The following is a 27,834-nucleotide window of genomic DNA, read 5'->3' on the forward strand; positions in this document are numbered from 1 at the left end:
ATGTGTGTGTCGCTCCCAAAGCAAACAGGGGTGTTTCAGGTTCTGATTAATTCCAGCTCGCTGAGACAGTGGAGGAGAGGACGGCAGACAAAACAAGGAGAAAGACAGGCGGAGAAAGAGACAGAACGACAGAGATAATGAGGAGGAAAGAGAAAATGGATCCCTGGTACAGAAACGGTGACACACACATGCACACACACACGCACACGCACGCGGCAGCCTCAAACCCCGAGCCGGCTGTGCCGGGCTCAGCATGGAGCCAGATCAATGGGGAGGGAGGGCAGGGCTGACAGGGGCAGAAGGGAGGAAAAGCGGAGCAGTGGAGAAGAAAGAGCAGAGTAATAATTCAGGCTGGAGGGACTTTTGGAGCGCACGCACACACCCACGTGTGAGCACACTTTTCAGCCTTGTAATTAAATGGCCAGGGTGAGATAATGGTGCCGTCTCGTGCCACACGGGGGCGCCACAAGACAGCTCTGCCATTCTCTCTCGAGTAGGGAGACGAATGGGAAAGTTTGGGCTTAGCTGTATGCAAATGAGCAGTTTAATGATGCGGGGAGATACCTGGTGAGCAGAGGGCTTCCTTATTGCCATATTGGAATTTGTTTCAAACTGGCATTCAGCTGAATCTGCCCGGCTCACATCTGGGCGACGTTACTGCAAAGGCTATGTACCCTTTCTCTTCTTCTTCTTTCGGCTTGTTCCCCGTTTCCCAGGGGCCGCCACATGCCCTTTATGATCTGGCATAATCCTGCTTCCTGGGTGACCAGATTTTTATCTGAGCCAGAACACAGTAACTCCAGCCTGAGAGCCACCGAAGAGTCGGTCGTCAATACCGCCCCAGAAAACGGTCCGAGACAAATCCGGCACGACGGGCACCAGGTAACGTGGCACTCTGCGTCTCCGTTTCACGTGTAGCGACACACTGCAGCAATGCAAATGGACCGTCATGCATCGCTGCGACTGTTGTGTGCGCACCCAATACACAACGGGCGTTGGCGGCCGGCCCCAATGATAACACACAACAACGGAATGTGAGGTGGGAAGTGGAGCGAAAGGAGGTATTCACTGTTGTTTCTAAAGTATGACGACACTACAGGGGAAGAAACATACACGCTGATCTGCATTTTCCCTACAGGAGGACAAGTCTGAGTTTAGCCGTGCACCGGAGACAGCTTTTACTGTTGTTATAAACCTGATCCGGCAAGATGTAGACATACATGTGTCTCAAGACCGGGTGTGACTAGATAACTCGAAGCATGTGACGGTAAATACTGACACGTGACACAAGGACAAGATCTTACATCCAACACCGTGATAAATGTTCACAGACAGTAAATATATCCAACATTCAGTTGATTAAAGTAACTGAAATTAAAATCTAATTGTTTATGATTACCTGACTTTTTTCCCCCTCCTTGACACTAACCTCGTATCCTCCGAAGTTGAACTTTGACCCCTGGCCGAGAGTGACCTCCCCTTCGACGTGGTTCATGAGCTCTGTTCCTATGGTAAACCTCTGAGCCTGGAGAAGGGGGAGATAAAATGGCGGAAGGGAGGGGGAAAGATGAGAGGGCAGCCTGGGTCGGAGCTCGTGATGTGAGCCACATTAATTGTATCTCATTAAACATAGCGGAGAGGACCTCTACTGGAGACACCGATATTATATAACCATGAAACGCTGCCAATACACAGCGTGTTGCACAACGTTCTGTATTGTGCTCAAGTAAGTTGGACAAGGGATGTGACAGGATGTCCAACATGAAGACCTCACATGGACAAGCACACCACATAACACAGTAATTAAAAGGGGAAACAGTTGAGAGGATCTACGAGTGTCTAGGAACTGAAAAGCGCTGATCCAACTTTGCTCTCACCTTGAAGATGTCCAGGTTTTTACCCTGGAAGCTGATGGGGATTTTGTAGCCCACGGGGATCAACAGAGGCTCCGGAGACTCGAACTGGGGACAGCTCTCAGACTGAGAGACAGGAAACAGGAAGCACCGGCAGAAATAACAACGTGCCATTAGCTGCATTATTCATGGTTAAAGCCACAATCCCCCCCCCTTTTCTACCCGATTGTTCCTGGCTTACTACCCCACTCTTCCGAGCCGTCCCGGTCGCTGCTCCACCCCCTCTGCCGATCCGGGGAGGGCTGCAGACTACCACATGCCTCCTCCCATACATGTGGAGTCGCCAGCCGCTTCTTTTCACCTGACGGTGAGGAGTTTCACCAGGGAGACGTAGCACGTGGGAGGATCACGCTATTCCCCCCAGTTCCCCCTCCTCCCTGAACAGGCGCCCCAACTTTACCAGAGGAGGCGCTACTGCAGCGACCAGGACACATACCCACATCCGACTTCCCACCCGCAGACACACAGCCAATTGTGTCTGCAGGGACGCCCAACCAAGCCAGAGGTAACACGGGGGTTCCAACTGAGATCCCCGTGTTGGCAGGCAACGGAATAGACCGCTACAGCACCCAGACGCCCGAAAGCAACAATCCTGAAGATCATCGCTCCTGTTTAATTTACTGACAGCTATGGTAAAAACTGATGACTGCATCGCTGTGTAACCACTTGACAGTCTAATTTTGCTGGAGGCGGTTTATTCTAGCTTGCTCTGCTGCATCGCTTCATTCTGCCTTATTCTTCTACATTTGGCCGTTGTTGTGAGGATGTGAAATGCCATGCCATGCCACGCCACGCATTGTACCCCATTTTCTGGTAAGGTCCAACCACAAAAGGGTTCACAGCCTGGATATTTGTGGGTAAGCTATATGCCAGCAGCAGAACTGATCAAAAAGGACATTCGCTTGCATGTGACTCTGCAGGATTGTAAGCTTACAATATTGATGGGTATTAAGCTCTGAGACTGGAGATAAACATGCTGCAAGAGACAAGACAGACAGCTGGAGAAAGAGATAGAGTATGAGAAAACACGGACTAGAGATCCAGGGACGATGAAGACACACACACATACACACATGTACGTGCACGTGCATGCCAGACTACCTGTTGTGGTTTGACTATGTGAGGTCCCTCTATGGCGTTATCGCTGTCACTGCAGCTGTGGTCCTGGGCGTTCCACTGACAGCCCCACATACTGGTCACACATGCTATGCACCTAGAGTCAGTCAAACACACACTGTTACACCTTCTCACAGGACACACTCAACACACAACCACACTGTGGCTCATTTCTGGTGTGTGTGTGTGTGTGTGTGCTTGTATGTCTTACGGTGTGTTCTGGTTCTTCCTGACAGTAGCAGCACAGTTGTAAAAGTGGTACTCTCCGGAGGTCACCTCAACATTATCATTCACCATCACCTTCACTGGGACGGACACATAGTCTGAACCCAGACAGACAGTAAGACAAAAAAAGAGAGATGAAATGACTTGTTCACTCATTTATTCATTCATTCATCTTCAGCCACTTCTCCGGGGTTGGGTCACGGTGGCAGCAGGCTAAGTAGGGCACTCCGGATGTCCTTCTCCCCAGCAACGCCCTCCAGCTCCTCCTGGGGGATCCCAAGGCGTTCCCAGGCCAGACTGGACATGTAGCCCTCCAGCGAGTTCTGCGTCTACCCCGGGGTCTCCTCCCAGTTAGAAGTGCCCAGAAAACCTCCGAAGGAAGGCGCCCAGGAGGCATCCTAATCAGATGCCTGAACCACCTCAACTGGCTCCTTTTGACACAAAGGAGCAGCGGCTTCACTCTGAGTTCCCTCCGGATGTCTGAGCTCCTCACCCTATCTCTAAGGCTAAGCCCAGACACCCTACGGAGGAAACTCATTTCAGCCGCTTGTATCCGTGATCTCACCCATTTGGTCACTACCCAAAGCTCATGACCATAGGTGAGGGTTGGAACGAAGACTGACTGGCAAATTGAGAGCTTTGCCTTCCGGCTCAGCTCCTTCTTCACCACAACGGTCCGGTACAACGTCCACATTACAGCTGATGCTGCACCAAACCGCCTGTCAATCTCCCGATCCATCCTACCCTCACTCGTGAACAAGACCCCGAGATACTTGAACTCCTTCATTTGAGGCAACAACTCCTCCCAAACCCGGAGGGCACAATCCACCATTTTCCGGTAGAGAACCATGGCCTCAGACTTGGAGGTGCTGACTCTCATCCCGGCCATTTCACACCCAGCTGCAAACTGCCCCAGTGCGCGCTGGAGGTCGCATTCTGATGACACCAACAAAACCACATCATCTGCAAAGAGCAGAGATGCAATTCTGAGGTTCCCAAAACAGACACACGCCTCACCTTGGCTGTGCCTTGAGATCCTGTCCATGAATACCACAAATAGAATTGGAGACAAGGGACAACCTTGGCGGAGTCCAACACCCACTGAAAACGTGTTTGACTTTGTGTCGAGAATGTGGACACAGCTCTCACTTGGTTATACAAGGACCAGATGGAGGACTTATTGATTCGCACATTACTGGGTTGTACAGATTGCCCCAGGTACACATGGAGAAGTGAAGATTTCTTTCTCAGTGCTACCAACCTTGCTGGTCAGGAGTGGGCGGGATAACCACGGGGTCGGGCAGGGAACAGGTCACCTGGTTGTCCTTCAGCACAGCTGTGCTGCAGAAGGTGCCAAACACACATTGCAGGATGTTAGACTCCTCTAACCTGGGGAGGGTAGGCACACTGATCGCAACCTAGGGAATAGCGAGAGATAGACAGACAGACAGACAGACAGACAGACAGACAGACAGTGACAGAAAGAGACAGATAGAGAGAGAGAAACAGAGAGAGACAGACAGACAGTCAGACAGACAGATAGATAGAGAGAGAGAGAGAAATAGATTAATTAATAATCATCTTTCATGAGAATGCCTATGCTTGCATGCAGGTAAGTGTGAGGATGTGTGTGACTGTATGTGTGGCAGAGACCTATAGGGGGAGGGCTGGCAAATGTGTGTGTGTGTGTGTGTGTGTGTGTGTGTGTGTGTGTGTGTGTGTGTGTGTGTGCGTGTGCGTGTGCGTGTGTGTGCATGAGGAAAAAAAGAGGTAGTTTGAGTGTATGTGTGTATGAGAATAAAGAAAAGACACACTGATATGGATTCCCAGGAAGCGGCCTTATCTATGTGCCTGTGAGTGCATGTGTACATTGGCACGTTGGAGCCTGCAGCTCACAAGTGCAGCGACAGACGTTTACGATTCAGCTCTGCTGTTTAAACACCAGGAGATTATTAGTCCCTGCTGGTCCCTGCAAGTCTGAATTTAAACCATGGAGAACTTCAGGCAGTCCCCCATACGTGCAAAAGCCAGGGACTAGTTCAGAGGAATATATAGCATTCATGTTTTAAGAATTCATCATTATTCTTGCCTGTAATAGTTTATGCAAAAACGATTTCCTAGAGGCGTCTGGATGGCGTAGCGGTCTATTCTGTTGCCTACCAACATGGGGATCGCCAGTTCAAATCCCTGTGTTACCTCCGCAGACACAGCCAATTGTGTCTGTACGGACCCCCGAGCAAGCCAGAGGTGCTCATGCAAACATCATGTGCTCGTGCCAACATACATGTTATTCTGAGAATTAACAGTAAACACACTCCGACACGCTCAAACACACAACTCTGTATTTGTATCGGCGCATGTAAACACGAGTGTCTGTCTGCGTACGCGCTGTGTTGAAGTACCTGCTGTGTCTTCTTGCAGCTGAGGTTGGGCGGGTCAAAAGCCTGGATCTGAACACACTGCTGGTTGGGTGACCACAGCCAGGTATTCTCCTCATCCGACCTACGACACTCCGTCTTCCTGGTGCACCTGTGGGGCAAATAACCAATCGTAACTTTAGTCAGTAGGACTGGCAGCACAAAAGCTCCATCTGCACATCAACGACGCAGCAAATTTATTTGTACAGCACTTTACAGCCACAAGCAGTTCACAGTGCTCCACATAAAACATAACAGGTGTTAACAGGCAGTGTCAGACTGGTTCCTCAGCGTTCTGACGGGCACAAGTACGAGATCCAGGACCCAGCACACTCTATCAGGCACGCGGGACGATGATTTAAGTAGGGGGCTGCCAACTACAAGGAAAAGTATTGTGGCGAGCCGGCGTGGAAGAATGAGTCGAGAAGGCAGAGATCCCCCCCTCTTTTTTTCTCCACAATGGTACCTGACCAATTACCCCAATCATCCGAACCTTCCCCATTGCTGCTCCACCCCTTCTGCCGACCCGGGGAGGTGCTGCAGACTACCACATGCCTCCTCCGATACACGTGGAGTTGCCAGCTGCTTCATTTCACCTGACAGTGGGGAGTTTCACCAGGGGGACGTAGCACGTGGGAGGATCACACTATTCCCTCCAGTTCCCCCTCCCCCCCGAACAGGTGCCCTGACTTACCAGAGGAGGCGATAATGCAGCAACCAGGACACATACCCACATCCGGCTCCCCACCCACAGACATGGCCAATTGTGTCTGTAGGGACGCCCGCCCAAGCCAGAGGTAACATGGGGATTCGAACCAACGATCCCCATGTTGGTAGGGGATTCGAACCGACTTTCCCCATGTTGGTAGGCAACGGAATAGACCGCCACGCCACCCGGACACCCATGGGACTATGTTTTAAGTAGGGCGGCTGTCAACTAAAAGGAAAAGTATTGTGGCGAGCCGGCGTGAAAGAATGAGTGGAGAGGCAGAGATCTATTTTTAATGGCAACTCCCGTGCCCCCATCCACCGCACGACCCCGGGGGGAGGGGTCTTTTATTCACACTGGCCAGAACGGACCAGAACTGACAACAACGTAACGAGTTGCCCCCCCCCCCCCCCCAATGTCCCAAGAGGCGACATCAGTCCTAGTCATGGTCCTACAGTCAGTTAGTCAGTAAACAGTCAGTAAATGATCACTCTATTCCTCCCAGTTCCTCCTCCTGCCCGAACAGGCACCCCGACCGACCAGAGGAGGCGCTAGTGCAGAGACCAGGACACATACCCAGATCCGGGTCCCCACACTAAGACACAGCCAATTGTGTCTGTAGGGATGCCCGACCAAGCCTGAGGTAACACGGGGATTTGAACCGGCGATCCCCGTGTCGCCACAATTTTAAATCCAACATTTACAGTCCCATCAGCCATTGCGCTCCCCCAGCGCAGAACCGCCGACAGTCAGGTCGCTACAGTATGATGTTATTGTTTTGTTTGTAAAGCGTGTGTGTAGCAGATTTGGAATGGAGTGTTTACTCCATTGGGGTGGGGCTGCAGCCCCCCAGCCTCCCCTTCCCATGCTAATGTACTGTATACTGGTATCACACACCTTTGATCACTTGCAACTTCACAGTCACTTTACATATTATATCAGAACACTGAGCAACACAGACGGTAGGTAGGGGCGTTCATCCATCATGACAGAAACCACAATACCTCTTTCTTCTCGTTTCTAGGAGTATTCATACGGCACAGTCATGTCTTCTCAAGAACACACACCTTACCAAAGACGCACCCCCAGGCCCTCCACACACACACACACACACACACACACACACACACACACACACACACACACACACACACACACACACACACACACACACAGTGACTCACCGTCCCTCCAGGACACACCAACCACAGTAAGGGTCTTTCATGGAGACGCAGGAGTGGCAGTCAGTCTTCAGATGGCAAGTCTGGACTGGAACCTTCACAATCTACATACAACGACAACACATTTCAGCAGCTTGGTAATTGACTTTCATTCCTTTATCATTACAGTGTCCATATCAATTGGCATTTGTTTCTTTTTTTTTGTGGATTTTCCCTCCCTTTTTCTCCCCAATGGTACCTGGCCAATTTAACCCACTCTTCCGAGCCGTCCTGGTCGCTGCTCCACCCCCTCTGCCGATCCAGAGGAGGGTTGCAGACTACCACATGCCTTCTCCGATACATACACTCTAATCCCCCCCCCCCCAACAGGCGCCCCAACCGACCAGAGGAGGCGCTGGTGCAGCAACCAGGACACACACCCACATCCGGCTTCCCACCCGCAGACACAGCCAATTGTGTCTGCAGGGGTGCCCAACCAAGCCGGACTGGCGGATTCGAACCGCCGATCCCCTTGTTCGCAGGCAACAGAATAGACCGCCACACCACCCAAATGCCCCCTTGGCATTCGTTTCTGATTTTCTGTTTTTTAACTGCTCCCCTGGTTTGTCTTCTCAGAATGCAGCAGGGGTGCTGTGAATTAAGGGATACAGAGGGTCTCTCAGCGTTAACGGATTACTGTGACTCCATTAAGTCAATTTCGAAGGGCCTGGAGAGAGCGAGGATGAAAGATCGACTGGTTTTCCTAACGACCCCTGAGTGTTTTGAGCTATTTAAAAGATAAAGTTAGATAGCAGTTGTCTAGTTTGCTCCCTTTCGCTCCAAAGGAAACAATATTCTGCTATAATGTGGTGGTTTTTGCTGACGTATTTCATTAAAGTGTGCAATATTTTTCTGGCGGAAGTGTTGTTGGATTTTTAACAAGCGGTCGCGGCAGTAAGTCTCCTCTGTAATGGCAACACGGGCCCGTTTAATAAATCTACATTTGATGGAACAATCAATATGAGCACAGTCGCTCGTCTTCATAAAAGTAAATAGCCCTCTAGAAGCGCATTTTAATTAGTTCATTTATAGATCGATACCGTGGAAAGAGGAGAAGACAAAAAGACAAAGAATTAAGAGCAAAAGAGGATCAAACTATAGAATAGGGAATTAAAGTATAGATGCGTGACTGGAGAGGAAACAGAAAGTGCACTACAGTAGATTGTAGTTATTGAGCGAGTAAATGAATAAATGCAAAAAAAAAAAAATAAAAACAAATGGAACAGAAAGAAAACATAAGATGGAAGAAGCCTCTTCACGGTTGGAAAACAAAAAAATAAAAGGGGAAAGGGGAAAGAAAACGTCTTGACCTTCATTCGGAAACCTCGAGGTAACGGATAAAGAATAAATGCATGAGAAACAGACCGACAAATGAACGACTCGACTCCGGCGGTCTCAAACCTTTTTGTCAGTGGTGATGTACAGATGCTGGAGGCTGGAGTCCAGCAGCAGATTCCTGTTGACCTTGTCCCCTGTTACGTCACCCGGCGTCCGTCCGTACACCTCTGGGACGCTGGACAGATGCACCTTCAGCACCTAGCAGCCAGAGAGTAAACCAGTCAGTAAACCACACTGGTCTGATGTGTTCACCGCATACTGTTCTGACAGGATCACTTTTGAAATGCATCGTCAGCACACAACATGCATATAAACTGATGAAGACAGCAACACGTACAACTGACGGCCAGAGAGATGAAGAACGGACAAGCCGAGTAAAGACGAAGCTATACCAGTGGATTGTACCAGTCCTCCTCTCTATGGCGCCATCTCTAACTACATCATCTTAACAGCTACATACACAAACCTACTACTCAAAATTGTGCACACAGCCACAAAAATAATTGGTCTTGGGGTGTCTGGGTGGCGTGGTGGTCTATTCTGTTGCCTACCAACACGGGATCGCTGGTTCAAATCCTCGTGTTACTTCCGGCTTGGTTAGGCGTCCCTACAGACACAATTGGCCGTGTATGCGGGTGGGAAGCCGGATGTGGGTATGTGTCCTAGTCGCTGCACTAGCGCCTCCTCTGGTCGGTCGGGGTGCCTGTACGGGGGGGAGGGGGAATAATGTGATCCCCCAACGCACTACGTCCCCCTTGCAGCAAATTACCCAACTCTTCTGAGCCGTCCATGTCGCTTGTTCGCTCCCTCTGCTGATCAGGGGAGGGCTGTAGACTACCACATGCCTCCTCCCATACATGTGGAGTCGCCAGTTGCTTCTTTTCACCTGACAGTGAGGAATTTCGCCAGGGGGATGTAGCGCATGGGAGGATCACGCTATTCCCCCCAGTTCCCCCTCAAACCGGCGCCCTAACCGACCAGAGGAAGCGCTGGTGCAGCGACCAGGACACATACCCGCATCCGGCTTCCCACCCACAGACACAGCCAATTGTGTCTGTAGGGACGCCGAACCAAGCCGGAGGTAACACGGTGATTCGATCTGGCGATCCCCATGTTGGTTGGCATCGGAATAGACCGCTACGCTACATGTTCTTTGTTTTTATGGTGTGTGGGCTGTGCTGCTATATTTAAGTATCTTATATAATTGTGCAACTGTGTTGTCATATCTAGGTTCTGATACAGTTATCGGCTGTGTGTAATATGCAAACTGAGAACAAGATTTTTCCTTCGGACACAATAAACAAAGCAAGACATTTACCTCGCCTGTTGAGGTGCCCAGGAACGCCACAGCGTGATCCATATGCACAGACACCGCCACGGCTGTCACGTGGCCCTTGCGGACCACCGAGGGCTCGGTGGCCAGGGCAAACTCGGCCTTGCTGGCTAACGGAGAGGGCAGGAACTCAGCGCCACACTGGTATCTGATCGCCATGTTCTAATGGAGAAGGGATCAAATGAAAGGCGTGTTACTGAGGGTGACATGGCAATAAAAAAAAACCAAATAACCAAAACCAAATTAAATATAGGGTTTGGGGATTGCATCAAAGATTTTCTTCAGTGCTAAACTTAATTTCCAAATACTTTTCTGGTACCATCCATCCATCCATCATTCAAACCGCTTATCCTGCGCTCAGGGTTGTGGGGATGCTGGAGCCTATCCCAGCAGTCACTGGATGGCAGGCAGGGAGACACCCTGGACAGGCCGCCAGGCCATCACAGGGCCGACACACACACACACATACACATTCACAGCTCCAGTATGGCGATTCACCTGACCTACAAGTCTTTGGACTGTGGGAGGAAACCGGAGCCCCCGGAGGAAACCCACACAGACACGGGGAGAACACGCAAACTCCAGAGGACGACCGCCAAGGTTGGACTACTCCGGGCCTCGAACCCAGGACCTCCTTGCTGTGAGGTGACCACGCTAACCACTGTGCCACCTTTTCCGGTACATTACACACAAATAATGAACTTAAATTTGTGATTTGTTTCCATGTTCCAGTGTCATAAGAGGGACTAGGGGCCATTCTCCCAGCTGCATATCCACAATTCAATTCATTTTTAAATCATTAGGTTTGGGCTCGCGATAACATCTCTGACAAAGTCATTTTGCCTTTCATGGTTAAGGCTGAACCCAGGCAACCACAGTGAGCTTGGCTGTGACTCGTATAAGCTGTGGAAACTTAAAGCAAAACAACCACATCTTGGGTTTGTATGTCGTCGGCCCATTAGTCATCCACAGTCTAAATAAAGACCTGCAGAAACCCCCGACGACGTGAACAAGTGAACAGAAACAGGCACATCATCGTCTCTGTTTTTACAAGTCTGACTTTATCAGGGATCAGGAACACTTCGTCATTTCGCTTCATGCACGGAAGTACATGAAATGAAACGAAATGCCGTCCCCCCAGCCCACAGCAGTGCAACACAACGACAAAAACACACATCCAAAAACTACAAGAACACACATATCCAAATTAACACATTGATCCTAACTAAACAAAATATCACCGTCCAAGGGAACAACGCCAGCCAGGATGACTGTCGGAACCGCTGGTCTGCATGGGTTAGCAGTTAGCTTAGCCCTCCCCGCTTCCGCGTCCAGTCAGACCGCCCTCAGCATTTCCCCCTGGGGCGCAGCTCCAAGGCAGGGGCCATGGTCCCCGGGCCCACCGGACGAGGCGGACCAAGCTCCCTCAGCCGATCCAACGCCAGCTCTCCCAGCCAGACACCCTCGACACACCTCCCCGCACTCCACACGACCACATCACTTGGTTTAAAATGCGGTTTTTTGTGATCGGATCACAAGCGGACGCCGCTAAATACAAGTGGAAACATATTTGACCACGTATCTTTTGTTGTCCCCGACAAGGACGTAACAGGAACACGTCATCAGTATAGGATGTGGTGGTTGTTTTGGTAACAGCGCGCCAACTTAAAAAAAAACGGAGCGAGAGGAGAGAGTACGTGGTTGGAGTACAAGTGAAACGAGACGCCTAATCTCATTTGGGCAGAAGAATCAGTCCTGTCAGTCTCAGCAGCTGGAATAGTCCGTACATGTAAAATAGTGCTTGAAACATCTTCAAACATTAGCGGTTGTTTTCACAGCAAGTCGGCAAATATGGCGCTTGACTGGGGCCCTTTGACCTTGTAGCGGAAGTGACGTAGACATTAACGAAATCTACTTCTTCGGAGTAACGAAACAGTAGGACGCACTTGCAGACGCGTGATAGACACAGGTGTAAACGGCAATGAGTCGCGCTGTCCACTTGTGATCCGATTGCCCAAAACACATTTAAAACCAGGTGTAAACAGGGTGACAGATAACGCCAGGCGAGGCCGCCGCCAGACCGCCCCCGGTGTTACCGGAACTGCCGGTCTGCGTGGGCTAGCAGTTAGCTTGGCCTGCCCCGCTCTCCCAGCCGTCAAACGAAGACGTTACACAACAAACTAAAAACCTCTCAAAACCTCAGGATGTTCAAGACTCACAAAGTGGATGAAAATACACGGCACAAAACAAAGACGTCTTTGCTACCTCTGCCCCCCCCACTCATAAATAGGGTGTATCTTTCGTTTGTTGTTTTTGGGGTTTTTTCCTTTTTCCCATTTTTCTCTCTTCTGTCACTGTCAATCTCCCTCCATCCTCTCTCTCTCTCACACACACACACACACACACACACACACACACACACACACACAACCAGAGTCTTCCTCACCGGGTCATTCCTGCTGCACAGTTCTTCGGACTTGGAGGAGTACGGGGAGTAGACGGCAGTCTTGCCATCGATGATACCCTTGTCACTGTAGCAGGCTCCTATGAGCTCCACCAGCCTCCGGTTGATGGAGTGCAGAGGGTACATGCCTGCAGACAGGGACAAGGCACTACGTTAGATGGCGGTTAAACTCGGGAGTATTTTGGAGCTGCTCGATGAAATATCGTATTCTCACTATTTTGCAATGCACTGTAGTTTTTTTTTTTGATTCCCCCCAATTGTTCTTGGCCAATCACCCCGCTCTCCGGAGCTGTCCTTGGTCGCTGCTCCGTCCCCCCTGCCGATCCGGGGGGGAGGCTGCACATTACCACATGCCTCCTCCAATACATGTGGAGTCGCCAGCCGCTTCTTTTCACCCAACAGTGAGGAGATCGCTAGGGGGACGTAGCGCGTGGGAGGATCGCGCTATTCCCCCCAATTCCCCCTCCCCCCCTCGAACAGGCGCCCCAACCGACCAGAAGAGACGCTAGTGCAGCGACCAGAACACATACTCACATCTGGCTTCCCGCCCGCAGACACGGCCAATTGTGTCTGTAGGGATGTCTGACCAAGCATGGACTGTGGGAGGAAACCCACGCAGACACGGGAAGAACATGCAAACGCTACACAGAGGACAACCTGGGACAACCCCCAATGTTGGACTACTCCGGGGCTCGAACCCAGGACCTTCTTGCTGTGAGGCGAACGCACTAACCACTGCGCCACCGTGCTGCCTGCTATTAGTGTCATATTTTCTAAATTTATTTTATATTATGTTGTTTAAAAATGACTCCCACATACAGCACAGTAGTGGATTCTGGGGATTTCTCCCATCGGATTTCTCATTAACTGCTTAACCACACATCCCAGCCTACTTATTTATCATCTTTAAAGTTGCTGCATCTGACAGAAACTTCTCTCTCAAAACAAAAAACATATAATTAACAACGATTAAAATACAAGTAAATACAGGCAAAATAGTCCCATTGTGCAGCCTTTGCAACATAAATATTGTCACTCAAGCTGCATTAACGCTACCAATTCAATAACTTGGTCTACCAACTGAAATTTATAAGCTCCCATTTAGCGGACGCTCATATCCCAAGTGACTTACAACACCGTCTGGGTTGGACTGTTGTATACTGGGCTAACTGCTGAGCAATACTGGCAATATTGTTGGCCTAATCTAACATATCTAATGGTGTGTGTGGGTGTGTGTCCAATAATCTCCAGTATTATCCCAGCTTCTATTGATCCTTGTTCAAGTTGTTTCTCTTGAAACATATTGCATTTACAGTCAAGCTGTACTAGTGTAGCTTGACAGCACGAGGAACAGTGTAGTCACATACACGACTGGTAAGAAGCAGGTAAACAACAACGTGAAATGGAAAAACAATGTCAGAGCCACAGCCAGCGCTGTTTACTAGCATGCTGATGATACGTACACATGGCCGAGCTGAATGGGTCTTCGTCAGAACTGAAGGTGACAAACAGAACCTTGTCGGAGGCCGAAACCGGCCCATACTGACCCGATTCCGTCATAGTCTTGGCCAGAACCTTACCCGGTGTTGCCACATAGGCAGCCTGGGACACATGGAGCGTGTTCGGAGACAAAAGGTTTGAGGTTAGATAGTCACTGTTTCATTTTAGACTTTTTACTGACAGTCTGATCTAGAGTGATTTACAATACGCGTGGCAGCTGAGTAATCTTAAAACCCCAAATCCCTGACTCTAACACCAACACTGGAGTTCCTGAATTGGTTTAATAAAAACTACAAAACAGAATCTCGATTGATAGCATAAGTAGCATTAGTATTACTAGCATGTCTAGCATAGCTTAATAGCATTAGCATTAACAGCACATCTAGCATTTTAATATTTCAAAGCAAAGAAAAACATTTTGGGCTCCAAAATGTATTTACAGGGCAGCTTTTATTCTTTTTAGCTGGAATTCAATCTTTTTGAATTGGTTAAACTTTAAGGAATTTTGATCTAAATGTCATCATGTCACACTGACTACTACTACTACTACTGCTACTACTGCTACTACTACTTTCGGCCGCTCCCGTTAGAAGTCGCCACAGCGGATCATCTGATTCCATCTCTTCCTGTCCTCGGCATCTTCCTCTGTCACACCAGCCACCTGCATGTCCTCCCTCACACACCCATAAACCTCCTCTTTGGCCTTCCTCTTCTCCTCTTCCCTGGCAGCTCCATATTCAGCATCCTTCTCCCAATATACCCAGCATCTCTCCTCCACACATGTCCAAACCATCTCAATCTTGTCTCTCTTGCTTTGTCTCTAAACCGTCCAACCTGAGCTGTCCCTCTAATATACTCGTTCCTAATCCTGTCCTCCTTCATTACTCCCAATGAAAAACTTAGCATCTTCAACTCTGCCACCTCCAGCTCCACTTCCTGTCTTTTCATCAGTGCCACTGTCTCCAAATCATATAACATAGCTGGTCTCACAACCATCTTGTAAACCTTCCCCCTAACGCTTGCTGGTACCCTTCTGTCACAAATCACTCCTGACACTCTTCTCCACCCACTCCACCCTACCTGCAATCTCTTCTTCACCTCTCTGCTGCACTCCCTGTTACTTTGGACAGTTGACCCCACGTATTTGAACTCATACACCTTCTTCACCTCTACTCGTTGCATCCTCACAATTCCACTGTCCTCCATCTCATTCACACATAGGTATTTCGTCTTGCTCCAACTGACTTTCATTCCCCTTCTCTCCAGTGCATACCTCCACCTCTCCAGGATCTCCTCAACCTGCACCCTACTCTCGCTACAGATCACAATGTCATCCGCAAACATCATAGTCCACGGAGACTCCTGCCTGATCTCATCCGTCAACCCGCCCATCACCATTGCAAACAAGAAAGGGCTCAAAGTGGATCCCTGATGTAATCCCGCCTCCACCTTGAACCCATCTTGGTGGAGGTGAGATTACATCAAGGATCGGCTCTGAGCGCTTTCTTGTTTGAATGTCACACTGACTGCATTGTACATATATACAATATTTGTAATTTGAACCAACTGTAGTCCAGGACTACATACCTGTGCTTTATTGTACTTGTTTGAAGCGCTACAGTTTAGCTGCAACTCGGTGTAGGAGTAATAACTCTGGTCGTCTTCGCACATCCTGGATATGAACGTGAAGTTCTTGGTGTCCTGCACACCCAGTGTCCGTGAAAACAGGAAGTAGACGAAGTGACTGTCTTTGAATGCGTAGCGAAAGTCGTGGAGGTATCGCAGGACAAAGGGGTTAGCCTGAACGGCCGAGGCCTCAATGATGCTATCAAAAACCACCCAATCAGCGTAATCCTGGAGGATGCGGGTGGAGATCAGCTTGGTGCTGTCGTGGCTGCCATAGCCCTTTCCAACCTGCAAACGGAAATGAAAGATGGGTCATCCATACATCAGTGATGTAGCGATCCCTATCTAGTAAAAACAAATTGGATTGACTGTGAGAATGATGAAACGCGGTTTTCACCCAGGTTGCACTGCTGGACTCACCCAAATCATGATGGAAAAAGGGAGAGTGACATCACGATTGGGGTGCGTTCAGCAGTGCAAAACCTAGTTGAAATTTTCAAGTTATAGAGGCTAGTGCAATACTAGTTTTCTGCCCTATGGGACTGTGTTTCATTACATTAAATTAAGAACCAGTATTTTGACATTACTATTTCAAAATGTTCCCCCGCAGCCTCTTTAAACAAGAGACTTTTCAAGACTTTAAGATCGGGTAGAGAACAAAGCTACCACATGCATATTTATACACTTGCATCTGCTCTTTAATAACAGCTATTGCTAAAAAGAGGAAGTTTGACTGTTTGGGTACTTCTTATACTTAATCCATGTAGAGCATTTGCAACAAGGGAATCTCATCTGATCCTGTCCTCCTCACCAGAAACACGGTGAAGTTATCTCTATTCCTGGTGGTGAAATAGGACATCACCCCCACCACGGACACGCTCTCCTCGGCGCTGGCCACGTATGACTTCTCCCCATTGGTGTCTTTGAAGTAGAGCAGCTGCTCCACGTTGCTCAGGTTCCTCAGCGAGCAGATCCCTCGGAAAATGCTGCCGCACACCACCAGGGTATCCTTGGCACCGTGAACCAGAAGCAACTTGTTGTGGTTGTCCGTCTCCACAGCCTCTTCGCATGCGGCTGTGACAGGCGGCGTGCACTGTCGGTTGTCCCGCCTGGGTCCGGTCTCAGTCCGGGATTCGACCTTGAGCGAAGAGTCCAGCTGGTAAAGGGAGTTGACGGCGCCGACATACAGGCGCCCTGTGTGGGGATCCATGACCACGTTGTTGATCAACGTTTTGGAGTTGAACACCAAAATAGGGGTGTGGCCATCATTATGGGAGGAGCTAACATCGCCTTGGGAGGGACCGAGGTAAACGGTTGCTAGGGCAACCAGGGCACACTGCCACACCCACCACCACTCCATATCTGTTAGAGAGAGAGCACATGAGAGAGAGAATTAGTATTCAACCCCTTCACAGCGGAAATCTAATCACACTTGCATTAACTAAAGCCTAAGCAAAAAAGAGCAATGGCAAATCAAGAGAAACAGGAAAAAAAGGCTGAGAGAAGAAAGATAAAAAAAATACAGCAGCAATCCTGAAGTGCTTCTGATTAAACGCAAAACAGATCTCGCAGGGAAAAAGGGGTGGGGGAAGAGAGGTAGGAAGAAAGGGAAATATCAGTGGAGGTAAGGGCAAGACGGCAAAGAGAGCTGAGGTGATGGAGGAAGAGTCAGAAGAGAGAAACTTCGTGTGAGGAAAAACATAGTGGTGCAATTATTTGCCTGGCACACTCAAGCATCTCTTTCCATTAGTCTCAATGGTTGTGTTAAATCATCGCTTTGGCTTGCCGCAAACCGCTTTCTAGTGACTGCTAAAAGCTAGCAGGACAGCATGGACATGGCACGAGGGGGGTTTTGTGTTTAATAACATCACACAAACTATCACATGATGTATACAGAGAGCATTTCACACCAAGCATTCTGCTTATAGTAACTAGTCTGGTGTTTCCCCCACTCTCCCAGTTCTGCTCATTTTATTATACAAAATGACTTCTCCTCTGCAGCATGGACAGACAGACAGACAGACAGACAGACAGACAGACAGACAGACAGATAGACAAACAGACAGACAGCACTAACAACTGTCAACAGTACTGTCAATGCTGATAATCCAAGAGTCATTATTAATGTTATTATCTGCAGCTATGTTTACCCTGCTATGCTAACATCACAGAGGACCAAGACCAGCATGCCATGTTTTTAACCTTTATGTGGTTTCTAAGGTGTTTACAAGTTAATTTCCAACGTTAAAATTTTTTTCAAATGTATAATAAAAGAAAACAAAAGAGAAAAATCAAAACAAGCAAGCAATTTCACCATCAAACATTTGTTTTAAATCTCGGCAGTTCGAAAAGGAGGAGGCAGAAGTAAAAAAAAACTTTTTCTAGTCCTACCCCCTTTTTCTATTTTAGTCTTTCAACAGTGAACTGTGTGATTTAAAACAAAGTTTTTACCCTGAGATGGTCTGCAGACTCACTAAAATGCTCGGGGGTTTAGCTGTTTCTGGTGATTTCAGGTGCGGCTTTTCAGATTTTCAGAGCGGAGGAGGTGCTGTTCTGTGTAATGTGTGTAAGCAAGAAATTTTTTTTCATCATATTATATTATCTATATTTGTTATTTATTATATTTTATTACATTATTATTGCATTTTTTATTACAATATACATATTATTATATATTTCAAATTTCCCACACATGAAATTATATATGAAAATAATTGTTTTTTTCAACCCCCTCCCTCCCTCCGTCCGTCCGTCCGTCCGTCCGTCCGTCCGTCCTTTCTTCCTTCCTTCCTTCCTTTTTCTCCCCACTTGTATCCGGCCAACTACTCCACTCTTTCGAGCCGTCCCGGTCGCTGCTCCACCCCCTCTGCTGATCCGGGGAGGGCTGCAGACTACCACATGCCTTCTCTGATACACGTGGAGTCACCAGCCGCTTCTTTTCACCTGACAGTGAGGAGTTTCACCAGGGGGACGTAGCACGTGGGAGGATCACACTACCCCCCCCCGAACAGGCGCCCTGACCGACCAGAGGAGGCGCTAGTGCAGCGACTAGGACACATACCCACACCCGGCTTCCCACCCCCAGACACGGCCAATTGTGTCAGTAGGGACGCCCGACCAAGCCGGAGGTAACACGGGGATTCGAACCGCCGATCTCCGTGTTGGTAGGCAACGGAACAGACCGCTACACTACCCGGACGCCCCATATCAAATAATTTGAACGATCCATTGAAGCAGACTGATCACTGTACGCAGATTGTTTAAACAGAGTTAGTATAGGAGTGCTTCTGTCCAGTGACTTCTGATCATTATGAACTACATCCGTAATCATTAAAAGTTGTTTCCGGTCCACCGCAGAAACATCCTGTCAGGTCCTCACTAGCCGACAGCATGGAAGCGAGCACGGCCTTCATGTAACACTGACCTAAAGCTTTTGTTTTGCCAACTCAGTGCCTGACTGCTCACAGACAAGCTCACGTGGCTCGTTTTAACAGACGCTCTTTTCCACTTCACCTTATTCACGGGGGCTGGAAGTTAAAACTCTCCAATTAAAATACGCTCTCTCGACTCCTGCAACACGGGAGAGGAAGAGATGGAACATCCCCCCCTCTTTGTTCTCTATCAGAAGCGGGGTTACTCTAACTAATGCAGGCTCGCCTCACATCAAAGTAAAACCCTGTCACCTTCACACATGACCCCCCCCCCCTCCGTGGCTCCGTTCTCTCCCTCCCTCAGCTCCTCCTGCTTCCTTTCAACCTGGCTGACTGCAAGTGTTTGTTTCTTCTTCCTCTTCCAGGAGCTTGGCGGGCACGGAAACAAAGGTCGGCGTTAACGTGTCTGAACGAGTGGGTGTGTGTTTACAACGCCCGAACAGCAACCGTGACGAAGGTGTAATTGTTGCATTAGCGGAGTAATAAAGGTGCGATGCGGACGACATAATGGGTTGTTATCACTGCGTTTACATGCGCCGTTAAGTCGAGCTGCGGTTCTGGTTCGGTTAGGCCATGTAACTGGACTACTGTCGTTGTCCCGGTATACAAGAACCATACCCAGGGGGCAAACTGATTTTTGCACGGGTCGGATGCTGTAAAAGGTTGTTCTCCAGAAATCATATCTAGGACCTACATGGATCACAACCTGGGTGGACAACCCGGAAAACAAGTTGCAGGAAAGCTACAGGAAGCGTCCAAAGTTGCCCACCGGGCCTATGAACATTAACCAATAGGGGTAGATCGGGTTAAAATTTTAACCAATAGATATCTGCATGAAAATCACAGCGTTGATTACGCACATTGAGACAAACAAAAAATGTATTGGACGTTTTTTCAAAAATGTTTTTTACCAGAGTAAATGACGCATATATAATTAAGTATGTGCTAATTTGCATAAATATCACATAGCCGGAGGAAATGGTTCTACAGACATGTTGTAAAGAGTTGTCTAGCAGAAATCATATCTAAGACTTTCAAGGATCACAACCTGGGTGGACAACCTGGAAACAAGTTGCTGAAATGCTACAGGGAGGGCCCAAACATGCCCCTCCCCCATACGAAAACAGTCATTTAAGCTGGTTGGGTCATATTACATAATCCTTCTTGTGAATGAATAAAACATGTTGTAAAGGGTTGTCTAGCAGAAATCATATCTAGAACCTTCAGGGATCACAACCTGGGTGGACAACCTGGAAAACAAGTTGCTGAAATGCTGCAGGGAGTGCCAAAACATGCCCCCCCCCCCATACGAAAACAGGCATTTAAGCTGGTTGGGTCATATTGCACAATCCTCCTTGTGAATGAATATCTCTGTAAGAGTTCTCAGTAAAGACACATTGAGACAGCTTATGGAAATTAGAAAATATGTTCTGATCTTATACCTTGGTTTGTTCCCAGTAGAAACATGAGATGGGCCTATACCTTAAATTAATTGTCATTAACGAAACAAACAAAATTCCTGTAACTGTAAATAATGTAAGATTTATTTCTTATTTTATACATTGAACACAATATACTTACTGAACACAAAATAATTATCTGTGCCAAAACTATAACAAATTATTTAAAATAAATAAATAAATCATATCTAGGACCTAAAGGACAACAATGAGATGGGTATATGCTTTAGTATACACATGAAACAAACAAAATAATTTATACTTTGAACACAATATGCTGAACACAAAAAGTTAGCCCAGAATTTGAAAAGCAGGACTTTTTAAAGAAATCTTTTATAGAATTTTGCCCATTTTTTCTCACTCGCTTTCTGAGTCACAGCTGCTATCACTGCTCTCAACTCTAGCAGTATGTATTCTGCTGCATTTGCTCGCCAGTCCTTGGCAATGGCACCCGATGTAGCACGGAACTGCCTTCCTTGCACATGAACAGTTCTTCTGACAACCCTTGACACATGCACATGAGATTGTCGTTTTCATTGAGACAGGCCAGGCTGGCTTTGTTGCCGGAACAGGAACTGCATGTCCATCAACCAGAGACCAACCAAATTCAGTGCATGGGGGAATTTCTGGCTTGGTGATATGTGCATTGTTGTCAATGATAGTTGCCAGCGCAGCCCTTTTCAGGTGTAGCATAAATGCATCTTCTGTTGGGGGTAGAAGCTTTAATAGAGTTGACTTGTTCAAAAACTTGTACACTCTCAATTTGCCCAGATCGGCCCCCTCAAACTGATCAGCTGTGGATGTGTACACTGATGTGGTGAGGTCCCGCGCCTGATTGAGAAGGTCATCGGTTATGGTATCACTAGGGTTCTCACCAAAGTGTTCAAGTGCAGGTGTGTCACGACTTATGCTGCTCTTGAACCATACCTTCTTCCCAGTGAAATATGGGTAGCTAGTTGTGTCTCTACCACTCAGACTGTGGATGAATGGCATGGCACGACACTGTGAAGGTCCCAGAGCTACAACCATCTCATGTATAGGCAGGTATGCATTCTGACCTGTTCTAACCCACATCTCTGGTAGATCACTCAAGTGTGTTGCACCATAGTACAGACATGTTGTAACGATATCAGTGTCATTAGCATGTATGACAACTCTTTCAACTCCCTCATTCTGGACAGTGTAGAGTGTGTGGAGGATTATCCTAGTGTCAGCCTCCTGCTGTGTTGATTCCAGAGCAGGAGCATCCATCACAGATCCTGCAGAGAGCACCACACTCTTTGTCTCTTCCTTGAATCCACCACCCAGGTAGAGATGAGTAGGGCCAAGATCACTCCCCAGTTGCTCCTCCTCACACCATCTTTCACAGAGAAAGCTCAGCAAGTTTGCTTTGTTAGTAGACACAGCAAAAAACTCATGTGGATCTGGAGCTGTGTACTGCTCACTGACTTCATACACTTTGGCTGGTTTGGATCGAGCATATCTCTGTTGTTGCTCAGCTGACTTGATACTGGTTCCACTGTATCTGTCACAACAGAAGTGTATTATTTCAGTACCACGAGGCCCATCAGTCAGCAGCAGGTGTTGGTATCTGTCAGCGATTGCTCCAAATCGTTCATCTTTGTGAAAAGACCAGTGTCTTATGGCAGACATAGCATCTACAAGTACTGCTGTCTTGAGTTTGTTTTGGGGTAGACCAGCATTGATGGTTACTTTGGTCTCCTCTTTCAGGACCTTTACAAGGCTGGACTTGGTGCCAGTTCTCATACTGCCATCTTCCTTGAAGAGGGATGGGGGAAGGTCACCGTACTCGTGGTTGCCTACAAAGTCAACAATGTCGAGTTCTCCACCACTAGCAATGATCTGTGTCATACGCAGAAGGGCAGTAACTTCATTGCTCTTGCCAGTGGTGCAGGTTTTCCCCCCAGACTTCTTTGGTTTCATGTGTTGTGTGTGGAAAGTGTTAAGCTTAACAACACTTGTCTTTTTGTGATGACTGGTAAGTGACTCAGACAGTGCCTTCAAACCAATTTCTTTTACACTTAACAGGTTGTCCTTGACTATAGCATCTGCACACTCACCAGTAGATATATTGATCAGGGATGATGTGGCTGTTGTGAATGGGTTGGTCTCTACTGCTGCTGTGACCTTGACTACCATCTCTGCATCCTTGTTGACATGACTCTTGCCAGATTCATGGTGTGGGCTTGAGGTATGGAGGTGCAGCATAGATTTGAGCTCCGCAGAAACAGCTGCAGTCAGTGGTTTTGTGTAGATCCACTTCCTCCTGGCGGCAGGGTTGAGGGTAATACCATCCAGACCACTGGCCTCTTTGGCATCTGCGTTGTACGTCTGCTCTAGAATCATGTCAGGAGAGACACCATTGTGGTTTCCATTTACTCTCCTCCCTACAAATGCACCTGCGATCAAAGCTTCGTGTGCCTCTGGAGCTGTCTCTGGCAGTTTCTTCATCTCAGACAAATACAAAGGCAAAGACTGCAAATTAGTGCATACTTAATTATATATGCGTCATTTACTCTGGTAAAAAAAACATTTTTCATAAAACTCCCAATACATTTTTTGTTTGTCTCAATGTGAGTAATCAACACTGTGATTTTCATGAAGATATCTATTCGTTAAAATTTTAACTCTATCTACCTCAAATGGTCGTGTTCAGGCAGAGTGGGCAACTTTGGACGCTCCCTGTAGCTTTCCTGCAACTTATTTTTCGGGTTGTCCACCCAGGTTGTGATCCCTGAAGGTCCTAGATATGATTTCTGGTGAACAACCTTTTACAGCATCCGACCCGCGTTTTCCCCCCAAAATGGGGTTTTGCCCCCTGGGTACCAGGGGGAGGGTCGATTTATTGACCTAAGTATGTTCGCCTCCGGTACGGTAGGTGGCGATATGCCCCCTTTCAGCTGGTTGCTGTTGGACCGCGGGAACGATGGAGCATGCGCAGAACGCCGAGGCCAGTTCGGGGCCGATTGAAGCGTGTACATGCCAGAGTAAATCCACCCCCCACCCGCATCATCTAGGTGTGTTAGTCCCACTTCCAGAAATTGGATTTAGTACTGTAAACTACTAATAAGACACGTTAGCCCCTAGCTAACGGGTCTGACCCTTTAGTCGAGCGGTTAGTGATGTCGCCTTGTGGTGCAGTACACGTCGTGTCGAATCCCGCACCGGGCAAGAAAATAACCCGTTACAGTACGATTTCATTCGCACTAACGCGTTTACATGTATTTTAAAAGTCCAGTTTTAGTCGGACTAACACAATAAATCCACTTTTTCTAACATCATGTAAACGTACTGACAGACACACGTGCGCGCGCGCGCGCACGCACGCACGCACGCACGCACACACACACACACACACACACACACACACGCGAGACAGAGCTAGGGAGAAGCTGGGAGAGAACATCCTCCGTGAGACTCATTAAAACCCTGAGTGTGTAACTCCTACAACTCTCCAGGATTGACCTGTCTGCTGAAAACTTTCTAGTACATCGCAGCTAAATCCAGGAACGCCTAACGAAGCAGGAGCCTATGGAGTAAGGCCTAATGGATTCCTTCTCTCTCACGTCTCTCCCTCTGACTCTCCATCCCGCTGACTCCTGCTCTCCATCCTCCTTCCTCTCTTTCTACTTTGCATTGCGTTGATATTCCGCGACGTTTCCCCCCGTATCTCCTACCCCCCCCCCGTCTCCCTCGTCATAGCTTTACCCCGGGGGAAAAATGAGCTCAAACAAAATTGTTGTCTTGTTTTCTGACGTCTCTGCGTCTCAATTTGTCTGTCTCGCTGTCCCATGAGGCTTAACGCCTGGAGAGACTCACCTTCTTGGGTTTCTCCACGGCTTTCGACACCGTGTCCCTCCGAGGACGTTAAACGCTGCTATGTAAAGACTGCGGCTGCAGCTCATGTTTGAGCATCATGAATATCGGCTGAACACATCTTTGCAAAGAATCGAGCAATGTGAATAGCTAGTATGCGTATTCTATATGGGAATATGTATTCATATGCATATGAATAAATAATCCGCTCCCGGTGTGGGAAGATGGCGGCGTGAACTTAAGTTCGCGGCGGCCTCACCCAGTACCATCCATGCAGTGTCTTTGTCCACGTCTGAGTTTGTGTTTTCGTTTGATGGCTGCGAGAGCTGGCGCTGGATCTGCTGGGAGAGCTTGGTCTGCTGCGTCCTATGGGCCCAGGGACTACGGCCCTGCCTGGAGCTGTGCCCAAAAAGGAAACACCGAGGGCGGTCTGACAGGACGCGGAAGCAGGGCAGGCTAAGCTAACTGCTAGCCCATGCAGACCGGCAGTTCTAACAGTCATCCTGAAATTTGCTCTCTTGGACAGTGAATTTTATTTATTTATTTTTATGTTGGATGTACGTGTTTTTGTAGTTTTTGGTTGTTTAGACATACGTGTTCTTGTAGTTTGGATGTGTTTTTGTCTTTGTGTTGCACTGCTGTGGGCTGGGGTAAATGATATTTCATCTCATTTCATGTGTCCAGGTGCATGGAATGGAATGACAAATAAATGTTCCTGATTCCTGATGTCCACCCATCCATTATCCAAACCGCTAATCCTGCTCTCAGGGTCGCGGGGATGCTATAGCCTATCCCAGCAGTCATTGGGCGGCAGGCGGGTGACTCTGGATGTATATGTATTGTAAATCTGCATTCATACACTCACTTTTTGTCCCCTGGAATCCTTGTACATGTTTGTATAAGTGGCCTTCCATATTGGCAGCTTCCCTGGTTCTGCACACTAGCACATCTACTCAGACCTGCACATTAAGAAGATGTGTATTTATTTGTTGAAAGGAGCACAGTATCTCTGCCTCCGTTATAACGTGGCTCATTGGTTTGTGCGATCACCTCTACTAACTCCTACTTGTGCTCATTTATATGTTGCTGCTGCCTTGACCCAGTTTCCTCATGGGGATGGTAAAAGTTTCATCTGGTTTGAGCTGAGAAATTAATACTTTATGCTTGGCTGAGCCATCCAAATCCAGAAACAGTTACACATGGCCACGCTTTCGTAACAAGATATAAAAGAAAGATTCCTTTGCCGCCTAAGGACTGTCAAAAAATTCTGAATTAGACGCAAGTGCATAAAATACCAAGTCACATAAGCACAGTTTAACCTCCTGAGACCATGCGGGATGAAGTACAAGGTGCAGAAACGTGCATGTGAAGCATAGCATCATATGAGGCCACATGGTCTCAGGAGTTAAGGTTTAAAAAAAAATCAGAAGTTTCAGCTGACTCGAATATGGCTGGTGGCCATGTAGCTGCTGCTGCTTTTAAAACTAACCAGGTAGCATAGCAGCAGGTCCAGACCAGTCCAGACCACAAACAAGGACATCTGCTCTTTTTTTGTTTTTGTTTTTTTGTTCTCACCTTGATATGGGCTCATTTACATTCATCCCCACTTCTGACGCCTCATTGGTCATTCATAACATTTAGCAAGAAGAACACTGGAGTTGATTTGCAGAGCCTGGAGGGATACGAGTGTTCTGATTGGTGGAGCCCGGAGGGAAATTGAGATCTTATTGGTTGTAATCAGGAAGACGCCTCAAGGGGGAGCAATGTGGAGATGAAGTAAGTAGAAAAACCCACTTAAACACATCAGGATTACATTCAAGGGGTTGGGCGCATTAGAGGAGGAGAACGGGTCGGGGACAAGCACGTAAATCTCTACCACCATCCCCACCCCCCAGCGCCCTGAAGGGGAAGGCAGGGCAAGTTAAAGGGGAGAGAGAAAAAAATGAAGGTCCAATCGGTATAAGACAATTCTCTAGTGACCATCGGCAACCAGTATGGATTTGAGCGTCAGCAAATTTAGTCTCTTCTTATACAAGTCTGTGCCACAACCCTGCCCCACCCCCATCCCTCGTCCCTTTGAGCAATGCTGGCCCGCAAATGACACAAATAACCCTACACAAACAAATCACAACTTGGACAGCTACAAATATCTGGGGTTGTTCTCGACAACCAATTGTGCTTTGAAAACCATGTTGCTTCCACAACAAAGAAGGTCCAACAAAGACATTTTTCCCTGAGGAGATGTCTCCTCCCAGATGATGACTCTCTTTTATAGAGGTTTTACTGAAACAGCTTTAATGTGCTGTATTGTTGCTTGGTTTGGTAATTTCACTCTGGCCAATAAAAAAGAAAGGTTTGATAGACTCATCAAATGGGCTAGTAAGATTCAGTAGCGGCTGGCCAGTAGGGGGCGCTGGGGTGCCGCCCCTTCAAACATCAAGAGATGAAAATCTACTTAAATATGTTAAATATAATGTAGTTGTATAATGCAAATAATTATGATATAAAAGTGTTTTCATTGTGTGAGCACCTGTCAGCAGCATTACATATTGGTTCAAATGGTATTTGGTTGGTTTCTGTCTGAATACATACTTCCTGTCTGAATACATATACTTCCTGGGTGAGGGGCGCCGGCCAAACCATACCTCATATAAGCCCTCAAACTTGTGGCGAGCAGGTGACCTGAGGCTGCTGTCTGATTGGTTTCTTCAGGTTTTCCAGGGGGCGCAGTTCTGTGTGCCCCGGACACTCCCACTTTTTTTGGCAGTGAATTGGTATCGTTTTAATGTTTTTTGATCTAATGTGATTGGACAATTCTCATGGCTGTCAATCATGTTCACACCCACCACAACGCCTCCGCTCGACTGTCAATCATCCACCGTCTATGAACCCTGATAAAATCTATAGGCTACATTGTCCTTCTTAATAACTCTGTGACTGTGTGGACATTAAAGCAGCTGTCAGGTGTGCTGCGCCAAGTTAAATTGCCCCCCCCCCCCATTTTTTTTAGCACCAGCAGCCACTGGTAAGGTTTCAGGGAGAAGTCAAGTCCGTCTTACCGACCTTTATAATAGGAAGGTGTTCAGGAAGGCTATTTCCCCTCTGGAGTACCAAGGTCACCCCCTTCGGCCAGAGTTTGAGCTGTTACCCTCAGGTCGTCGGTTGAGGACGCCCTGTATTAGGACTAAGAGACACAAGGCTTCCTTTGTCCCCACGGCCATCCAACTGTTAAATGGCAGATAATA

The 27,834-nt window shown here is 47.9% G+C and overlaps 1 protein-coding gene across 2 annotated transcripts in view; it reads right to left on the minus strand.

Moving 5' to 3' along the window:
• LOC130110858 (plexin-B2-like) overlaps window positions 1-27,834 on the minus strand; it is a 291,819-nt gene that overhangs the window by 65,952 nt on the left and 198,033 nt on the right. For both annotated transcript variants that reach the window (XM_056278067.1, XM_056278066.1), the window contains 13 exons: window positions 16,673-17,223; window positions 15,823-16,149; window positions 14,199-14,337; window positions 12,718-12,863; window positions 10,257-10,433; window positions 9,002-9,136; window positions 7,565-7,665; window positions 5,657-5,783; window positions 4,516-4,672; window positions 3,241-3,352; window positions 3,015-3,126; window positions 1,878-1,979; window positions 1,430-1,525 (listed from right to left, as the gene is read on the minus strand). In XM_056278067.1, coding sequence (XP_056134042.1) covers window positions 1,430-1,525; window positions 1,878-1,979; window positions 3,015-3,126; window positions 3,241-3,352; window positions 4,516-4,672; window positions 5,657-5,783; window positions 7,565-7,665; window positions 9,002-9,136; window positions 10,257-10,433; window positions 12,718-12,863; window positions 14,199-14,337; window positions 15,823-16,149; window positions 16,673-17,221 — 2,280 coding nt within the window. In that variant the 5' untranslated portion in view covers window positions 17,222-17,223. The remainder of the gene's footprint in view (window positions 1-1,429; window positions 1,526-1,877; window positions 1,980-3,014; window positions 3,127-3,240; window positions 3,353-4,515; window positions 4,673-5,656; window positions 5,784-7,564; window positions 7,666-9,001; window positions 9,137-10,256; window positions 10,434-12,717; window positions 12,864-14,198; window positions 14,338-15,822; window positions 16,150-16,672; window positions 17,224-27,834) is intronic.

The sequence above is a fragment of the Lampris incognitus genome, chromosome 3, assembly GCF_029633865.1.
Source record: "Lampris incognitus isolate fLamInc1 chromosome 3, fLamInc1.hap2, whole genome shotgun sequence".
In the NCBI taxonomy this organism is placed as follows: Eukaryota; Metazoa; Chordata; class Actinopteri; order Lampriformes; family Lampridae; genus Lampris; species Lampris incognitus.